The sequence below is a fragment of the Chinchilla lanigera genome, unplaced genomic scaffold (assembly GCF_000276665.1).
Source record: "Chinchilla lanigera isolate Chin_1 unplaced genomic scaffold, ChiLan1.0 scaffold00019, whole genome shotgun sequence".
Lineage (NCBI taxonomy): Eukaryota > Metazoa > Chordata > Mammalia > Rodentia > Chinchillidae > Chinchilla > Chinchilla lanigera.
The window spans coordinates 3,339,794-3,360,385 of NW_004955420.1; the positions used below are offsets into that span (position 1 = coordinate 3,339,794).

Here is a 20,592-nt window from a genome sequence, read left to right on the forward strand (position 1 = left end):
GGAATTCTTAGGACTTAGTTTAGATTCCTTATAAACCCTCAATATTTATCTAGTTATTTTCAGCCTAATAAAATAGAGTGTTTGCTGTGAATAAGCATTTTACTACAAAGTAGCACTGTAAATATAAATCAGATGCAGACCCTCCCTGCAAGAAGTTCGTATTCAAGTTCTATTCAAAAAGAAGTGCAGCAATCCTGACCAATGGCAACACTAGGTCCTGCCTTAGGGAAATCAGAATCTAACCCCAAAGGGAGACAAGTGAAAAATAATTCAGTGTAATGTGGGGTGTGCATAAGTAGAACTGGTTTACCTGAGAGTCAGTCACCAGGCAGCAGCAACATAGAATTGGATGGAATGGGTAAGCTCACAGGTCACAGTGTTCTTGTTTCAAGCAAGTTCAGAGATGAAGAAATCTTAATGTGGTCACAGGAGATGATCAACCTCCAAACACAGAAACAATAACTGAATTCTGGATATTATTAAGTAAGTCTCTGAGGATGTTTCTTTGTCACAATCAGAATGCTCCTCTTTCCTTGTCATTCCTTTTTACCACTATTAAGAATATTTTCAAAGACTTATACAGAGCTTATGAAGGCTTTATATCTACTCATTTCATTCCCCAAATAAACTTGTGAGACAGAAAACATTTTTCTTATTTCATAAATGGAAAAATGAGTGGCCAAGAAATGAAAGAACAGGACTTCTGACTAATTTGATTCTAAAGACGGAACTTCTGTGCTGCACCCTTTAAAGAATCTTTGAAAGACACTGACAAAATGATTTTTCAAATGTGTGTTACTAGTACTGGTTAAATGAAAAGTGGCTGTTTCAGGGAGATATCGTTTCCCACAAATTATGTTTTACTTTAAATAGGCTAGGCTTCTAGAGGGAAACTTTATTTCCCTGGACCTTGTTTCACATCCTACCAGATATGCCTTTAATAAAAAGTGGAATGATAAAGATGTGAAGTAGAAATAAAAGAGACATTTAAATGTTGTTTTAAAGTCATCTGAACAACTAATTTGTAGACAATATGCAACATAACAACCATTGTTGAATTCCTGTCATCTTGTTTAGTGAAACTCTGTTTCATTTCTAATATTTTAAATTATTTTTTATTCTCTTTAATTATTTGATCAATCTTTCATTCTTACATTGTCTTCGTTATTTTGTTTTTTCTTTTTAAAATAAAAAATAAAGTCATATGAAGAGACATACTCAAATTAGTGAATATGTCATCATTTCAGTACAACTGGTAATGTAAGTAAGACCTCCACATGATGAAAGCGATAGCACATACTGATAAAAAAGATATTTAATTTTTCTTATCTGAAGATTTATGTGACAGATATCAGTGCCATCCTCCTCGGAAAATGATATGATTCCATAAAGAACGCTTCCATTTCCTTGCGTATACAAAGTTTTTGTCTTAATTGCAGAGTTAATGTTATTTCCTGTTGTAGCTATTAGCATTAATCTCTATGTAAATTTGCTTACCACAGTAAAGCTTGACTATCTGGAGACCAGGAATCCTGCAACCTCAGGCTCTGATCCAGATCTGAAGACAAGTGTAGAAAACATGTGCCTTCAGTATCAATTCTGTTTCTTTCTTTTCTATCATGGTGACTTACCTTCTGAAGCTACTTACACAAAGGAACAAGCCCAAATGAAAGGAAGACCTCTAGGTACAGACCCTTGTTATCAATGGTTGATTATTCAACAGAACAAAAGAAAGAATAAAGTCTACATAGAATGAGATTGTGTGTGTATGAGGCAGTAATAGGTAGTATGTAACAGGAAACACAGAGATGAGAATGTAGAGTATCAGAAAGAAGGCAGACAGCAATGGAAATAAACAGCACCTGGTTTTCTTACTGACCTTTAGGACAATGAGTATCAAGAGAGGAGAGGCTAGTAATTTAATCAGGTAGCACTAATAATTTTAAAAGTATAATAAGATCAGTGGGGCAAGCTGACTAAGAAAGTCTAGTTGAAGAAAATCTAGATGGTGGAGATAAATAGGGAGCTAGAAAAAATACTCAATCTTGAAGGCACCAGAGACCAATGTCAAAATCAGTATGGACACCAGTCTTGCAATTACAGGGCAACGAGAATAGAAACAGATAGAGACCTGAGGTAAAGGAGAGAAGCATTATGAGAACTGTTTATAATTCAGTAATTCTTGAGATTTTATTTTTTTTTGTCAGCAGAAACATTTGCAACAGTGGGTAGGAATGTTTTAGATACTCCCATACTGGCTTGACCAGCAGCCTCAGTGGTGACTAATTATTAATGAAGTAATTGAGGAGTGTGCACAGCAGATCCTCAAACTAGGTGAGCAGAACTGCACTAAAAAGGGAAAAAGAGTTATAGGTGTTCATTATGCAATGATAATGATGGGAGATTTCCTAAACGTCAAATTTCCTTCCCCTAAAACTATAGAATATTGATACATTTGTGTGTGTATGTGTACATACTGGTGTGTACTTTTAACAGTTTTTATTCCTTAACACTGAGAACTTCTAGACACCATTGATGCTTTCATGCAAATCACCTTACCTTGAAAGTGCCCCTACACATTACATTATGGTGAAACCACATGCACCATTAATCCAAAAAGAATGAATCACATGATCAGTAACTATGGCTGAAGACCACTAGCCTGTTAGCTGTGAAGGGTTAAAGGACTTATGGTGACTTATATTCCCCTTGATCCCACATGCCATGTCATTATCCATATTAAATCCTGTGACTGATCTTGGCACTACTTTTTGGTACATAAACTTGACTTCAGTGAACTCTCTCCCTTCAACATAAATGCTAGGCAAATTCACAACCCTGCTTCAACCTAAGTCTTTGACAACTCCATGCCTGTACCTGTCATGCTGAATGTGGTTAGAGAAAAATGTATGCCCACATCATGTTGAATTCATTACAACAAACCTCATATAAACCCTTAATACCATGTTGTAGTAATATTATCTGTCCCTAATTTACTCTCATGCTTTCATAGTAGGAATTATCTAAACCTTTCCTTCTTAAAGCAAGGGTCATGAGTCTGCAGCAACTTCATGACCAGGGAATGGAAATACAGAACAAAATGCAGAACCCCTGGCTTTGTATGACTTCCCAATTCCAATTCTGGATTTTAACATGATCCCCAGGTAATTTATATGCAGACTTACCTTGGGGAAGCACCTATCTTCTGATCTTTCTCTTCATAATTCATCAGCACTCTTACAGGTTAGATCTCACGCATGGGTTGTCCTGTCATCCTTCATGAGCTGCTTCCAGACCATTGTTGCTTCCCTGTATGACTTATGCCTTATTCCTCTATGCCATACCATGTTTTCTTTTCTGTTTTGCATTATTAGTTAACCTCCCTTTCAGTAGGTCATTCCCTGAAAGGTCATTCCCTTTCAGTATTTAATAACTGGGCGCCCTGCATGCTCAGCTTCACAGCCTTTAGATGCCCAGTTATCTCCTTCCCTTGTCCACGTCAGCCACCCAATTTCCATGCTCACAGTCTTGATTTGAATTTCCTCAAACTGGAGATTTTCTTTCCCTTTCTGAGGTTTCTAATTCAGATATTTCACACCTGGGTTGTACTTTCTTACCTTAAACTTAGCTGTTCATCAACTTCCACTACATTTTATGAACTCATTAGAATTTGCAGACAGCAGCTCTCTATTCTTTCATCATCTTCCATTGCCAGTCTCATCTGTACATAGTGTACACTCCATTCATTCATAGTTTTAATCACTCTTTTGTCAATGACCTGAAAACCTTTGTCATGTACCTGGAAGGCCACACACCTGGACAAGTAAGTAAAGTTTTGTTTGGTGTTTTGAATCATGCCTGAGAAAACCACCTACAATCTTTAGAAAAGTGAAGTATGTATTGCTTCTCAGCCTTTTGGCTAAGATCAAGTGTACTATCTATTCTTGTCAGTCCGACATCTGATATGCACTTGATCAGAGGATAATGTACTAAATGGATTTTTGGAGGAGGCAGGTAGACTTGCAGCTTGCCTCAACCACTGCAGTCATCCATGTGGTATTACAGGACCTCCAGGAAAGGTAAACCTTTCCTCATTAAAAAATTGGAATTTGTGTCCATCGTGAACTGATTCTCCAGGACTGCTTATGAACATAATTAAGGTTTTATACTCAGATCACTTTTATTCCCCAGAAATATTATGTCAATTCTGAGTAATTTTTTTCTCCTTTCTATTTAAGAGTTGATGTTGCCTTACAATTCATCAAGAAAAAAAGAAATAAGGTATTTGGCTAGCTTAAGGAGGCTTCTATGCCTCTGAACAGTGTTCTTCATACTTGTCCCCTGAAATGACACAATCTTCCATTATTATGCCTTCAAATCTTCCTTTATTTGCTTTTGATGTAATATATGAAAATTTTATGTAATTTCATTTCTATTAGTGCTCCATACCAAGCTCTATAACATCAGTGTTGTTTATTGTTTTATCATTGGAGCATAGCACACTATCGGGCATGCACAATAAGCATTCAGTGATTAAATATTTGCATGAAAATTCTACTATGTACCATAACTATAATAATAGCCCCTCCATATTGGATCACCACTTGTGCACATTACTGCCCAACAAGCCTATAAGATAGACATTTTTGTTCCCGTGTTACAAGTGAAAACAGCAAAGCTATGTGAATTTAAGTCACAAAGTGTACTTGTGCATGGTGGATGCAAGGTGTAGGCGGTATCACACAACCACTTAATTTTGAGAATGTTATCCTGAAGGCCTTCATCTTTTAGTTTGGGGCATGTGAATTTAGACACTATCACCTTCCTTAAGAAGATCATAGTCCGGTATAACAGTTCAACTGTATCATTGATATAGCATAGGAAACTTGATAAGACACCAAGAAAAAAAGGTTGTTAAGGAAACACACATATGGAACATCCTATCATACAGAGTAGGCTAAAAATAGCAGTGAAGGAATGAATTCTCTTGCAAGTAAAGACTATTTCTCTGGTAATAAACTTAGTCATGATACATTCTAGTAAGACTACTGCCTTATAAAATGCTTTGTGCACAAACAGCATGTAAGCTAAGTGTCTCAGAAAATTAATTCTATATCAACAATTTTGTAGAAAATAGAGCTCAAACATTAAAAAGGTTGTAATAATCTTGAAAAAAATAAAAAAGCAGAAAGAAAATTTGTACACACTTGCCAGGCACTCGCTAGGTACAACCACAAAGAGCTGGGAAGCTATTAGAATCAAGCAGAATCGGTTCCAGTCCCAGCCCTGGGACTTCCTCACTGTGTGGCTTCTTCAGCACAAGTTATCTGCTAAAAATCACAGTAATAACAGTCAATGATAATAATACCAAACTATGGAGTCACTGTAATTAGTATATGGTATGTTAACATGTACTTTGCCTAACAAGTTTTTACTAAGTTGTAGTTATCATAGATCACTGAAGTGTACTTTTCTCATATAGGTATTTTTCATTCTAGTTCTTTATCAAAAGCATTTAAAAATTTTTAGGTCTAAAGATTCTGAGTCAGTGTAGTTCCAGGGTAATGAACAAGCATTTTTATTTTGTGAAAGTTCTGCAAATGATTCTGATTCTCAACCAAAGCAGATCTACACTACAGCCTCACGTGTATAGGAGCATAAGAAGCACCTGCTTAGCACCTTGGACAAGTATGTTTGTAGGCTGTGCTCCACAGTGAGAGTGATTTTATGGATCTGGAGCATGACCAAGAATGTTGTGTTGAAATGTATCTACATCATAATATAAAATATATTATTCCTGGATGTGCTTAATATTAATAGTTGTCTGTGAACAAACATGAAGGACTGGCCCAAACTCACTGGAAGGGCAAAAAATTTCTATGAACAAATACTGATTAAACTATATGATTTTTGAAAGAATACTTCAGACACACAGTTCAGAAAGGTTTTTCTACTCCAAAGCATTCAGAAAAGTATCAGTCTAATACGATGTGATATTTTCTTTCTTTTTTCCTTTTTTTTAAACAAACACCATTTCTGTCTGAAGTCTACAGAAAGTGAAAACAAACATGGAAACAATAAATCTCCAGGTAACTGAAGCAAGAAGCAGTCAGATGACATAATCAAGTAATCTGGATTCCATGTTTTCCATCTAGAAAATAAATCTTTGTGAGATAGGACTCAGGAGCTCCAATAAACTTTTGCTGAAAAGAAACGGACTGAATTGCCCTTTTCTTGTCAGAAACTTTATAATTGGCCTATGAGGGTGAAGCATAGCTTAGAGGGGCCCAGGAGGAGTCAGAGGCCCAACGCAGAGCAGATGTAGAGTGCAAAGACCATTTGCAGACAGTAAACAGCCGAGCCTGTTATTTTCTAGAGCTTTTGAAAAAGAGCAAATTTACAATTGAAGATTCTTCAGACAATGGAGTAGCTTCATAATACAGAAAGAACATTGATAAAGCCTCCTAGAAGTCTAATTGCAAGGAAGTTACCTTCTAGAGAACCTGATGGATCTCTACCATTAAAACTAATAACCTCTGCTCTCATTTAATATGGCGCACAAGGAGCGTGGGAGGCAGAAGAGCTCAGCAGATGGCAGTGCCAGATGCAGAGGAAGATAAAATGGCCTACAACAGCTCTATTTCCTTCAGCAACCCCTTGACGAAGGGTTTCCAGAAGAGTGCACACACACCATGTGTGTATTGGTAGTTTGGGTGTCATTCATAGATAGCTCTATTAATACTAGGCATCACTATTTTATTAATCTTTACGTTTTGCTATCCTGTACTCATCTTTTCGTTTATACATTTCCAAATAGATGATGACATTTACAACTCTTCCTCCTTGATGCAGAATGCTACACATTGTACACGTGCAGTGCAACTGCTGAACGGTTTTACAGTGTTGACTGAAATTTTTTCTTTTGGTATATTTAAAGAGCAAAGCTAAATTGATTCTCATTGGGAATAGCAAATGTCATAAAACTCAGTAAGATATTAGTAGTTTTAAGAAAACATCATTATCCTAGAACTTTCAACTGTGGAAATTATTTTTAAGGATCTTGAGGGTTTCTCACGTGAAAGTTAAAGTCTCCTATGATGATATAATGAAAGTAATGGAAAGGAAAACTGTGAGTCACCTTATCAAAATGTTTAGCAGAAGGAAATTACCAGGTGACAGCAGTAAAGCAGAGTGGTACCAATTTTTATGCATCAAATGAAAACGCATTTTTGCATTCAAAAGAGAAAGTATTGTATCTACAGGCAGCAGGGGTGAGGTAAGAAATTGTATATCTCCTGTACTCTGCAGAAAAGGCTTTTGGTGTATGAATACCACTACTTGACAGGTCTTTAGGGAAACCTTCAGTTGGTTTCTGTAGTGTAGGACACTTGAGAAGACAGCCAGTGGAAAAAAATGTAGATAATTATGTTTATTACAGAACTAGTATTTTACAGAGCACTAAGATAGACTGATAGTGACATCAACTTGAAAGAAAAGGACAGTAAAATGAAGCAACCACAGAATTGTGTAGAGGTAGTGGAGTTGAGAAATTATTTTCCTAGTAGCTTGTCCACTGACCAACAATGGAAGGGTAAGATATATTTTTATGCTAAACATTTTTGATGCTGCATCTTAGAAAAATAGGTGAGGTGATTGGTCAGCATATAGACAGGATATTTTTTAATGATATTCTTTGGTTTGAGTTAATTGGGTTTTTTAATGAAGATCTCCTCCTACACAATAGCAGAAATTGGCTTTTGAGGTTTTCAATATCCAGGATTTAATCCTAGTTGCTTAACACTCAAGCTATTGAGGGCATTGAAATTACTTGAACAAAAATAGTCTGTAGTTACAGATCTTAATGGTTTTGGTTCAATCTTCAATTCTTACCTTGCTATGTCTTCTAAACTGTAAACAACCCTTATGTATTATAGCCTAATTTAACGATGTGGCCAAGATAGCAATTTCAGTAAGAGAAGTCTGAAGATGTTCCTAGCTTCTTCTCTTCAGGAGATGTACTCTTGTGGTGGAGTTCTACAGAAAGTCTAATTTAGGGAGAATTTGGAGAAAAGTATGCCTGCGGTCATGTCGGCAGTGAGATATCACATCAACATCTTTTTTGGAGAATCTCCAGGCTTCAGTAATTGGGGAATATACTTTTCTCAGAACACTGTAATGCATTTTTTGAAATAATAAGCAATGTTTTATATTTATACTCATGAAAAAACATAAACTTAGATAAGTATGAAGGCTGATCAGAAGGTACATAGGCCTTGTGTCAGTGACGTTAAAAATATTAATAATTTAAAAATAACAGTACTAAAAGCAAAATGAATTATATAGAAATCATGAAGAAAGTGATTTTCTGCAGAGGAAGAAAGTCTCTTTAGTCTTTAATAGCTAAATTTAAGTAGTGTTATCCAAGAAGTCATTCAGATTTATGCATTATAATATTTTTGTGAAAAAAAGCTACCAAAATCTGACCACATTGAGAGAAAAGCAAAAATTCCATTAGTTCTACATTGGGCATCATCTGTAAAGTAGGACAGTGGATTGTAGAAAATATCTATCTCCCAGCTGAAATAGTTATTTTCAACTGCACTCAAAGCAACAGTTTGCTGTCTTGTGTAGAGACTGAAGATTTTTGTTTTACAAAATGTAGAGTCTAGGAAAAAAAATAGAGTCTAGGTTGATAATTCTATATTTTGACACAAGCTTTCTCAGTCTGGTAGATTGAGAAAGCTAGTCTCCAAGCTAGTCTCTAATCTGGCCAGCAATCTCTGTCACTGGCATCCATTGAAAGCCTGCATGGAAGAGCCTGTAAGTGGTCTCCAAGGATTGTTTTCTCTTACCTAAACTTACACTGGGCCTTTAACAATTGACCATTTTAATCCATTGTTCTTATCTCCTTATCTGCACTTAGCATCCCTGTCTCACAAACACATTTGATCACAGGTGCAACATGTTCATGTCATGTCTATGGAAGGACCATCTCTACTTGGATTTCAGGCTTTTAGGTGCCTAGCAAACTTAGCTCTCTGACGGTATTAAAGATAAATTATGATTGTTGTTTATTTTGCTTTTTCTTATTCTCATGATAGGAGCAATACTCTTTCCATCTATCTACACCTCTGGAAGAAACATCTAACACTCTAACTTCTCTTAATACTTAACAATTACTGCCTTTACTCTCCCTGTTACATTTTGGTTGAGGCCCTCAGGAATATCTTTGTCTTTATCCAGAATAGAGTTGTGTTTACTTATTTTTAGTAATTACAACTACTTTCCAGGATTCCTTGTCATATTTTTCTGTCCTTGATTCATGTCTGGTTGTATTTTTCTCCTATTTTTTATTTATTATGGGTGTCATTTCTTCCTCTCTTTGGCAATACTAAATATACTCATGTTAAAGTGATTTTTAGATTGCTTTGTTATTTTCAGTTCACTGAAAAAGAATTCATCTCTAGGAATGCAATTTTTGTTAATTGATTTTCTCAATAATTGTTTTTCAGTTATGCTTTGGAATACTATTTTGCAGCTTTTTCTGTTTCATAGGCATTCTCTCTCTCTCCCTGTTTCTCTCTCCTTCCCTTCCCCCTTCTTTCTCTCTTCCCATTACCTCTCTGCCTACAATGGTGATTTTGTATATCTCATTTCCAAAACAATGAAAGAGCTGGCCCCTATCCAAGCTGCACCATAGTTTCTTGTCCTGCCAGCAGAGCAGATGAACTTAGGCAGGGGTCACCAGTGTTACCATTTCTAACTTTTGATGTTACAGTAGAGACTTGTTCTTGTCTTTGGTTATGTGTGGGTTGCTTTGTCACTTTAACTGCTTCAGTTGACTTCCTGATGGTCTCATAAGTTCTTGCATTGCCTACGAGTCAGGAGGCTGATGTTTTAACCTTTCTTGTCCCTGTGTATTTCTCTTCTATTTCAGGCCAGGGGAATGTTTATCATAGGTGAGTATTCCAGAGGTACATAACTACTTGGTGAGTTCCTCAGAGAAGGAGAACCAGTAGAGTACATATGTATGTATTTAATATATGCGTCAATACATTTAATAGCATATAGAAGAGATTTTACTATAAGAAATTGACTAACCCAGTTACTGTTGCTGACAGGTCTCAAAATCTGCAGTTGGCAAGTTTACTAAGTAAAGACTACTGTAGAATGCCAGCTAGGAATGCCTGGGAACAGGAGAACTAGAGTATGAGCTCCTAAGTCCAGTTTGAAGAGGAAGAGAAGGCCAATGCCTGAGCACAAAGACTATAGCAAAGACACAATTCTGTCTCCTTCAACCTTTTGTGCTGTTCAGACGTTCATGGACTGGACTGGTGACACACCCCTATATCAAGTATAGCAACCTGTTTTACTCAGTCTATAAATTTAAATGCTGATCTCATTTATAAATTCCTTCAATGATATACCTAGACTAATGTTTAACACAGTATCTGAGCACTTCTGGAGACATAAAATCAACCATCACCCAGTCTCTTTTTCATTTCCTTTAAAAAGAATAAATTGTTACTGATAAAAGTTGCTATAAAGAGCATTTACCACTGAACTCATGCTAACAGTCTGACTAACAATCAAGACCATGTAAAATAAATTTTACATGCAGTAACACAGCTTGGATGAATGTACATAGTAAATAGTTTATGTTTAATAATACTGTGTGGAATTTTACCAAAAGGTAATGCATATAAATGTACTACTGTTTATGTATGCATATAGCAGAGCCTGAGAAATTACCAGACATGATTCCTCAAATTTTTTCAAGTTCCTTACAGGTACTGTCTCAGTTTCCTGAAGCATATGGTAGTGCTGGTAAGTAGTACCTGTGTTTTAGGACTATGGTATAGATCATGCAAAGAGCTTACAGTAGTGTCTTGATACCTAGAAATCTGTTGATAGATGTTCTCTATTACTATTATTACTATTTGTATGTAAAATTAAATTGAATGCATTCATATTTTTGCATTAAAGTTTTCTTTCTAGGGAGAAATAGAACTAAGCAGTCATAGCTTTGTATTTTTTTGGTGTTTTGTGCATTTATTTTCTCTATGCTGGGTGTTTTGATTACAACGTATTTGTACCAGCCTCTCTTACCACTAGTCTTGCAAACCTAAGTCCATAAAATGATGGCCAAGGCCATTAATATACACACTCACACACACACACACACACACACACACACACTCATACATACACACAAAGGAATTTTAAATATGCCTATTGATAAGGTTAAGTGTAGTTTTTAGTTTTAATGACTTTATATATATGCATACAGATACAGCAATGTATGTATACAAATATATTTATTGTTTTAAATATTTATTGATCATTTCAAATCTTTCATACTCCTCTACCACTACTACTCATACACTCAGTCATGCACACACACACACACACACACACACACACACACACTCAATTTGTAGATGACCTTGACTATCTTGTCATCAAATAGAAACTCTCTGACAGAAATTCCTTCAAGAAGGGCAGCTTCTTCCCATTGCCTTAATTTCTAAGATTTTCTATGCACACAAAGAATCTTAATCATCCTCCATTCTCAATATCATCAAACTGGTCCTCTCTGCTAGGTTCATTCTATTACTCCAAAAGTCAGTCTCTCTAATAATCAAGACTAAACACCGACAATATCTCCTTTGATCCAATTTCCCCTTTCAGCTACAACTCTATCTCTAACTTCCTCTTTTTACAATCAAAATTCTTGAATGGATTTTCCATAATTGTTGTTTTTCTCTTTTCCATAATTACTGTTTTTGTTTCCTCTCTTCTCACTGACTATTAGACACACTTAATTCTTGCATTTGCCCCAAATATCCCATGGTAACTCTTTTTACGCAGGCCTCCAATGTCCCTGCTGGACACTTTCCAGGCCTCATTCTGATCCTGCTCACCAGTATTGATGCTTTTAACTTCTCTATTTCATTTGACTACTACTCAGTCTCCACAAATTTCTTTTTTACCTACACTCTAAAATGTTTCTCTGGCCTGTTTTAGACTTTCTCCTTAATGGCCCTTCTCATTCACTCATACAGCCTCAGTCACTACGTGTGTGCTAATAATTTTCAAATACACAGCCACACTACCCTTTGGACTCCAGATCTCCAACCAACTTAGCTGTTTTTTCCCCTGTGATCTTTCACAGGCGTTTAAAATTCAACACATCCATACAAAATGAAGTATGTTTCGATCAAATTGCTGCTTTTCAAAATGCAGAAATGAGTAGTCATTTCCAGCAGGAAATCTGGATATGGTCTCTAATACTTCTTGTCCTCCGCCTTCCCCCACACTCCTTGTCTGTTCTGTCCCAGATAGGACATGCAGCTTTCGTCATTTCCCATTTATATCCCTTTCATTACTATCAGCCTGCTTTCTACCCTGGCATGGATGGTGTGATTGCCACTGAATGCCTGCAGTGACTTGCACTGAGTGTTTTTGTACATTTATTTTTCATTCATTCATTCATTCATTCATTGATTTAGTTTTAATCAAAAATGTTTATGAAGCTTTTATATATGTAAAATAACCCACTTGTGAAGCACTCTAACAAAGTAAAACAAATGCCTATGAAATAAAGTAGATGACTAAGTAATAATGCCTACAACAAGTAGAGTACAGATGAAGTGCCAAAGAATTTCATGAGACAAAATAATTACTTTCATCTTGGAGAGGAAGGAAGGAGACTTGACAGAGAAAGGGACCTTGGATCTGAACTCTGAATGTTTTATCTTGAAAGTACTGGTTTAGAAGAGACAAAGGGAAGGAAATGTTTAGAAAGCAAATGCTCCAGGAGGGAAACCAGGGAAGTCAGTAAGTCAAATGGGTAGTGGAAGTAGGATGAATGTATGCCACTCATCAGTTCTTGCTATCAAGTGGGTTATTCAAAGAATTCAGTCAAGGGTGAGTATTTATGTTACAAATATTTAACGCAATTCCTCAGGTTATTCTCATATCCCGCCCCCCGCCCCCCGTACATTTGATTGGGAACACAGAGAAGTCTAGAGAACTGTATTTGAGTTTCTTCACAAATTGCAGGAGAAAGAAAATTCATTTTGGCTTCCAGATGAGGGGTAACCTAGAATAATGAACTGGCTCTGCTAGTGCACACTGGGTCCTTCTTCCCCAGGTGACTGTTACAAAAGGGAAAACTTCTATTAGGGAATGCTGCCAGGAGGTACTTTCCTGTACATGTCGGAGCACTTTAGCGTGATCAAAATGTTTTTTTTAGTTAGCTCTCAGTGGCTGTTACTTAAACAGAACCCTTGCATATGAGAATACAGGTTTAAAGTGAAGTCTAAATGGCTCTATTTTACAATTATAATACAAATATCAGGTTATTCTAATACATTTGCCATAGTGAGAGCACCAGAATTAATATGAACTGCTACTTCAGGCTTGGAATTAGTTTGTGAATTTAAAAATTGTAATTGTTATTTTCAGGAATCAAATGTAGTTTTCGTATTTCTCTGAAACAGAAAAAATGAGAGAGAGCAATTATCTCCAGCTTGAATTCTAAGGTACTTAAATCATCTCTTGTTTCCTTTGCATTAAATATTTATATTGATTTCTTAATACTGTAAGGGACACTTAACACCTCTATTTGTATATAAATGACTGGAAGAACACTTTCAACTGAAGTAGATTATTAAGGAATAGGCACTTGATATTGAATGAGGAAGTAGTTTGTTGCTTTAATGTAGTCCATAAATTATAATTGAGCATACTTAAAACAAAATACAATTCCTTATTACAAACAGGAAGACCCACCCGTTCTAAACCTTTACCATTTTAAATTTAAACCACGCATTTAAGAAAGGCATTTTCCCATGATATTTTCTTATTGTCTTGTCTTTAAATCGATTTTTTCTTTAAAAAGTTGACTTTGAATTGTACCTAGTTTTTTAGATGCCTTTTTGCTTAACTTTTCTGATACACTTTTTTATTAATCAGTTTAATGCTTTCTACTTTATATTTCTTATTTTCAAACATATTCAGTTCTTTAAATTTTTCTCTTCACTTGTTTTTAATCATAAAAAATAATCTTTTTCTTTTTAGATTATCTAAATTTATATGCTTTACCTGTTTACTGCTTTGTATCAGTTCTTTATTTGTTCACCTGTGCCTTCAAAAGAAATATGCATGGAATTTCAATCAGTCTTTGTTCCTTTCCGTCTCTGAAATCCCATTGTCCTTTTTAGTTACTGGTGTTTCATACTTTTTTTTAACTTTCCACTTGAAAGTCTTCGAGGATGATTCCTGTTTCCTGAATATTTACTGAGTTGCTAGAAAATTTTCTTCAGTGAACATTCACGAGTTACCTAATACATATAAACCTTAATTTCTAGAATTTATATTTCAACCAGAAAAGGTAGAGAAGGAACTGAAAGAAATATAAATAAATTGAGCAAAGATTCAGAAGTAGGAAGTGATGAGCTGTGATGTTGTAACATCCACGAATCCACTTGTGCGACGTTGAAAGAATTGGAAGTAGACTACTGGGAGAACTGGCACTGTGGCTGTGGTTTAAATTCGCTTAGCAATTCGTTTCATCTCTCTTTAGGTAACCGTCCTAGGCTTTTCCTAAATTGGCCTGCACTCCATGTGTGAATCCTGATGGGTGTGTTTACCTTGTACAGAAGTGCACCAGCTGTGCTGGGCTTGGTAAAAGAAATTAATCCCATCCTCAGTCACAGAAAGGAGGATATGACCAAAGCAAGATAACTGTACCTATTATTTTTCAATTAGTTAATAAAGTGATTATCTCTGGAGATACTGTGCTGACAGGTATATCTGGAGTTGCCAACAAATATCCTGCTCTATATGTAGAAAGAGCTTGCCTGAAGATAAAGCTAAGGAAGCCTAAGGCATAACGAAAGAAAAGGAGAAAAAATAACTTCAGTTAGGGCTCTGAATACTGAATGCACCTTAAAATTCTCATTAAACACAATAAATCACATTTTTGCTGTTTGAGTGTTTGTTTTACTTAATTGGGCTTGAGTTGAGTTTCTGACTGTTGCATTATAAAGAGGATGATGATGTTGAAAGGTAGGTTATATTTTGACTGAAATGGAAGACCACTGAACATTTTGAGAAATGTAGTAATGTGTTACTACTAATTTTATTTTGTTGCTATTAGTCACTGTGTACTTCAGATATCCCTCCTCAACTGTGTTATGCACTATAGCAATAATTTCACAAGTAGATTCTCTGGTTTTGTTTCTTCCCCTCCTTCCCGAGTCTGCTCCTCACACTGCTAGAGATAAACTTCAAAACAGCAAATGTAATCACACTAGTTTCTTGCTTAAATCCTTCCAGTGACCCCGCCTGAAGGCTCAGGCCCAGATTTTATTGCCTATCACACGTCTTTTCATTATTGGTCCCTTCTTACTTGCAAGATAATTTCTTGCCACTCCTATATGTCACACCCACATTCAGCTAAACTGAGATACTTATCCTTAAGTGACCTCATGCATTTATGTGTGTTACTCCTCTGCTTAAAATGTCCCGCCTTAGGTGTCATTCTGCATTTGAATGAAGACTTCAGATGGTTTAGGTGTGATCTCATCTCAGTGATAAAGGACTCTGCAAGTGAAGAGATCATGTCTCACAGTTCTTGCATGGTAATACAATAATAAGTACAGACAGGTACTCAAAGGATTGATAAGAACTCATTTACTAAATTACATACTCATAGAAATGTATTGATTTTGTATGCAAAGATAAGCTTCTGGGATTTAAATATTATTGAGATGGCAGAATGGAATGTAACTAAATCTTACCAGCACACAGATACACACACACAGAAAGCAATCCCGACTTAGGGATCTATACACTGCAAGTGTGATTTTAGGATTGATAACTGCTTTTATAAATTTTAAAATTTAAATCACTACCCCAAAAGACTTTTAGGGTCTAAGAGGAAGAATATCACCGAGATACATGATTTAATATAATAAAACTCTGGGAAATGACCAAAAGTGAAATCTGAGTCTTATCATTGTAATAAAGTATCATTGGTACTTAAATAAAATGGCTTTGAAAGTATGGAGTCATTTTTTATGAACACATTTGGAGCTCATTCTAAACATTATCTTTAAAAGTGTGGTACAAGTCCTATAATTAGACTTTTAATGCATTCTAAGTAATGCATGCATTTTTATGAAAGTATCTTTCAAGAACACCTGAGGAAATTCTTATGCCTTTATGCTCAGTTATTGGTTAAAGTTATAGATAGTCTGTAATATAATGTCTCTGAAATTGATATTTATTCCACCCCTGCATTCATCCATTTAGAGAATATTACAATGAGTAAGGCATAGATGTAGGTGCTTCGCATACAGAAGTAAATAGAATCAACAGTTAAGTTTCTGATTCTGTGATGTTTACCTTCTGATGAAGAAAGCAAGCAATCAGCAAATATAACAAGTTAAGGAGAATGGACCAAGAGGATACCTTAGTACAGGAATCAGGAAAGAGTTTTTTGTAGGTGACACCTAAGCAGAAACCTACGTGAATGAGGGGAGGAGCCCTGCCGCTGTCAGGAAGAGAACTAAGCCTAGGAACAGTGAGTACAACATTCCCAGAATAAGAGAATATTTAGTATCTTACAAACAGATTAAGGGAAACGAAAGATTCAGAAACCGTGACAACATGTAAGAGACTGAAATTGCAGTTATGGGAGGTGCAAATTAGAGCCACCCAGAGAAAGGGAAAGTTGTTTCTGGCTGAGATTTTTGGAGTAGAATTTTTGTAGGGAATGCAGGTAAGCAGGAATGGTGATTTGGATAGTCCAAGAGAAAAAAATAAGTTTTAGAATTTTCACTGGAGACCAGTGAGTATTATCCTTGGAAAAGAAAATCAGAAACTAGGAAGATATGAAAGCTAAACGAAGCTATGTGAGATCAAGAGCACACTGAATCCTAGGATAAGAATTTTATATTTCTTGTAGCAAATATAGGTTCAAAAAGGATTTTCAAAAACAGTTTGATTTGGTCAGAGATAGATCAAAAAATAGATGTGTTTGGCCATGCTCTATAGAGTGTATGAGACAGAGGGTGGTTTCCATAGACTATATTTAGGGACCCTGTAGATTATGCCAGATGGGTACTAAACACACTAGGATAGTGACTTTAGAAGTCCCACTCTAGTATGTCAGTATTAATAATACCTATATTTTGTTCTGGTTATAGTAAAACACTTCTAGGAAGCTGAGCAGATAGATGGTCTACTTGTCAGTGTCATAACACCACACATTATTTGGTCCTTTTATTTCTTTCAGAGTAGAAATATGTGCTGTTATTGTCCTTATAAACTCTTTCCTGGTATATTATTTATATTTCACCCATTTTAAGTAAAACACATATAATTTATGATGAATGTTACAGTAGAATTTCATCTAAGCATAACATTTTATTAATAGTTTTCTTCCTAGGCCCCTTGGAAAAGAAAAAAAAAATGTTCTAATATCCTGCTGTGAGTCTTTGGGATTTTCCCAAGAATAAGTAATACTCTTGCTTTTCCTTTAGGAGAACATGTTATTTAATTTTTTAACCACATATAATTACTAGGAGAAAAATCTTCCCACTTAATGACTTTCTGGACTGAAACCTTATAGAGCCTGCATGCTACTATAATGGAGGTGTTAGAAAATAGAATATAACCTTTACACTCGAGTCTAGCTTTCTTGTCCAATGTTTTTATTTTCTTTTCTAGAAAGGAAATTTTAGTATCAGTAAAATTAGATTATATATACGGTAGTGACTTTTTTCCCTCCCACCAAAAACACAGATTTTGATTCCAAGGCTTTTTTTCCAAAAAAGGTAATATTTTTATGTACATTGTATTGAAGTCGCCTTCAAAGTCTACAGATGAGCAGATGTGTTTGGGCAAATTTCAGTTTTTGTTTGTGACTTTACAGAGAGTTCCCATGTACACTGCAAACAGCACTTGTGAGAGACAGTGAAGGAGGAGAACAGATACTGTCACAGCCTTGGAGCCATATGATATGCCACCCGAATTCCATAAATATTGTTGATAACTTCATTGCCTATTTGTGGGTTTGTTGTTTTCTATCTCATCGTCCATGGTTTATATGATGCTCTATTTTAAAACTTATTAGTAAAAGACTCATACTACCTCATAAGGAAAAGCAAAGCCAGAAAGGGTCTAATAAATCACTCTCTACTCGCTAATGCCTTAAAGGTTATGGGCACTAAGTATTGAAACCAAATACTCTGATCAGTTCTTAACACTAACCCCAATGTCCCTACATGTGTTGCTGTTTAAATCAGAAGAGAAAACATACCATGTCGATACTAAAAGTAGAAACACTGAATTACTTAACCCTGTGTCAAGTGCTTTATATGCATTATTTTGTATAATCCTCCAACAATGCTACAAGAAAGGTATTATTATTATCTCCATTTTGCAGAGATGGAATTTGAGGTTTAAAGAGATTAAGTAACATGTACTAGGCAATAACAAATTAAGAGGCTATCTAGGATTCAGAATCAGATAGTCTGATCGCAGAGTCCCAGCTTTTAACTGCTTACCAACAAAAGAAGAGTAGAAAAACAAGCATTTGTTTTGCTATTGAATTGCTTCTGAGATCAAATGATATGGGACGAGTTTGTTTCCTTGAGGGGCTTGATGGGAAAGTGAGGAAAACTGGGCAGTAGAAATGTGGCTCATGTGACAGCATGGGCAGATTTTCAGGAATGCTATTTGTGTGGCAATTCTATTTTGTTAAAAATCTTGGGCTTCTGCAAGACTAATTCATAAAATTAAAGCGATAGTGTCCAGCTGAAAAGGTTTAGCCATGAAAAGGATCATGAAGCAGCACCTGCCTGGCAAGCACGAGGTCCTGAGTTCAATTCCCATGCCAAAAAAAAAAAAAAAAAAGAGTTAAAAGGATTATGAAAAACAAAACAAAACAAAAAAACCCCACAACAGAACCTATTTAATATTAACTTCATGTTATAAATACCAAGCATTGGAAATGCGAACTGTCCAGTCATTACCTTTACAGTGCTAGTGTTAACTTCAATACAAACAGCCTGGGAAGTGGTGCCCACAGGTTTGAGATACGATAGAGTGTACAAAACCTTATACTCTGTAAGTTACATGGACAGTGCTATCTAATTATCCTCTTTATCAAAGGTTTAATTTTGTAGTTATTATGATTATATCTTATGTCAAACTACCTTAATTGTGTAGTCTCATGAAAATTAAAGGTTTCATTTATGTACATTTATTGATATTAGAATAGAGAGCCTATTTTTCCACATTTTTAAGAAATTCCAGATTAAGTTTCTTTTTTTTGAGACAGGGTCTCGCTATGCAGTTCAGCCTGGCCTTGAGCTTACTTTGTAGCCCAGGCTGGTCTTGAACTCACAAGGATCCTCCTGCCTCCGCCTCCCGAGTGCTAGGCTTATAGGGCTTCGCCACCAGGCCTGGCAGTCCAGATTGAGTTTCAAAAGCTTTAGGTTGTTGAATTAGATAAACTTGATTAAATGTTACCAACCATTCCATAGGTAATTTAGGGTAAAATTTTGCTTTCCTGGAGGCAATTTACTGGATTTGAGCTTGGTGTGATTGTGCCTGCCTGTAAACCCAGCAGGCAGGAAGGCTGAAGCAGGAAGATCTTATTAAGAGGCTAATCTGGGTTACATAATAAGAGTCCCTTTCACTCTTCCCCCAAATACTATATATTATCTAACGCTTACTTAAAAACAAACAAACAAACAAAAAAAAACAGGAAAAAATAACAAGATAGACTAAATTCCAATATTATGTCAGGAAAATGGGGTATTGAATTCCTTCAAAGTGGAAGGAATATGTCATATTTAAGATTTTTTAAAAACTCAGATCTGCTGTGGTAGAACCTTAGGTATCCCACTGTTATTAGTGAGTAACTAACACTTGAGGGCAATTACATTTTCACCCTAATGTTAGAAAGTAAAGCGCATATGACATTGAGAGATATGAAATCTTATTGAAAAATATATCTATTTAGTTTCTCTGTCAGTGATTCCTCATTGTTTTCCTTGTGGTAGAGTTTTCTTTTTTGGTTATGATTGTTACACGTTTCAATTAATTTAATAGTCGTGTTGGCAAGGCCCTGCCCCCAGCTCACATTTTTAAAATCCACAGAGGCCCTTAGGAGTTGGGTAGGTGTAAACTGGGAGCGGAAGAGTCACACCCATCACAAACCCCAGTAACGATTAGCTATGGGGATTTTTTAAAATCACCTCTCCAGCTGCTGCAGATGCGGGCGCTGCCGGAGCGGGGAGGCCAGCGAACTGCAGTGCAGCCCGGACCGGGCTCGGGTCGCGGCTTCAGTTCAGGACCGCGGCGCCGAGGGAAACGCGAGTTTGACAGCGAGCGGTCGGCCACAGGCGGGGCGGGGAGGAGACTCGCGCGAGGCGATCGCCTCCAACTCCGCGCTCCGGGTCGCGCACAGGAAAACGCGCGGAAGCGGCCGGCAGACGCCGCGACCTCTCGAGGCGCGGTCCGCGGCCACCGGCTCGGCGGAGCGTCCGGAACGTCACGCGTGACGCCCGC

The 20,592-nt window shown here is 36.4% G+C and overlaps 1 protein-coding gene across 1 annotated transcript in view; it reads right to left on the reverse strand.

Moving 5' to 3' along the window:
• The window catches only part of LOC106148324 (basic proline-rich protein-like), a gene marked incomplete in the record, with an annotated part of 89,209 nt that overhangs the window by 68,015 nt on the left and 602 nt on the right, over positions 1 to 20,592 (reverse strand). The window contains 1 exon segment of the mRNA XM_013513332.1: positions 20,280 to 20,592. Within this exon segment, the coding sequence (XP_013368786.1) occupies positions 20,280 to 20,592 (313 nt within the window).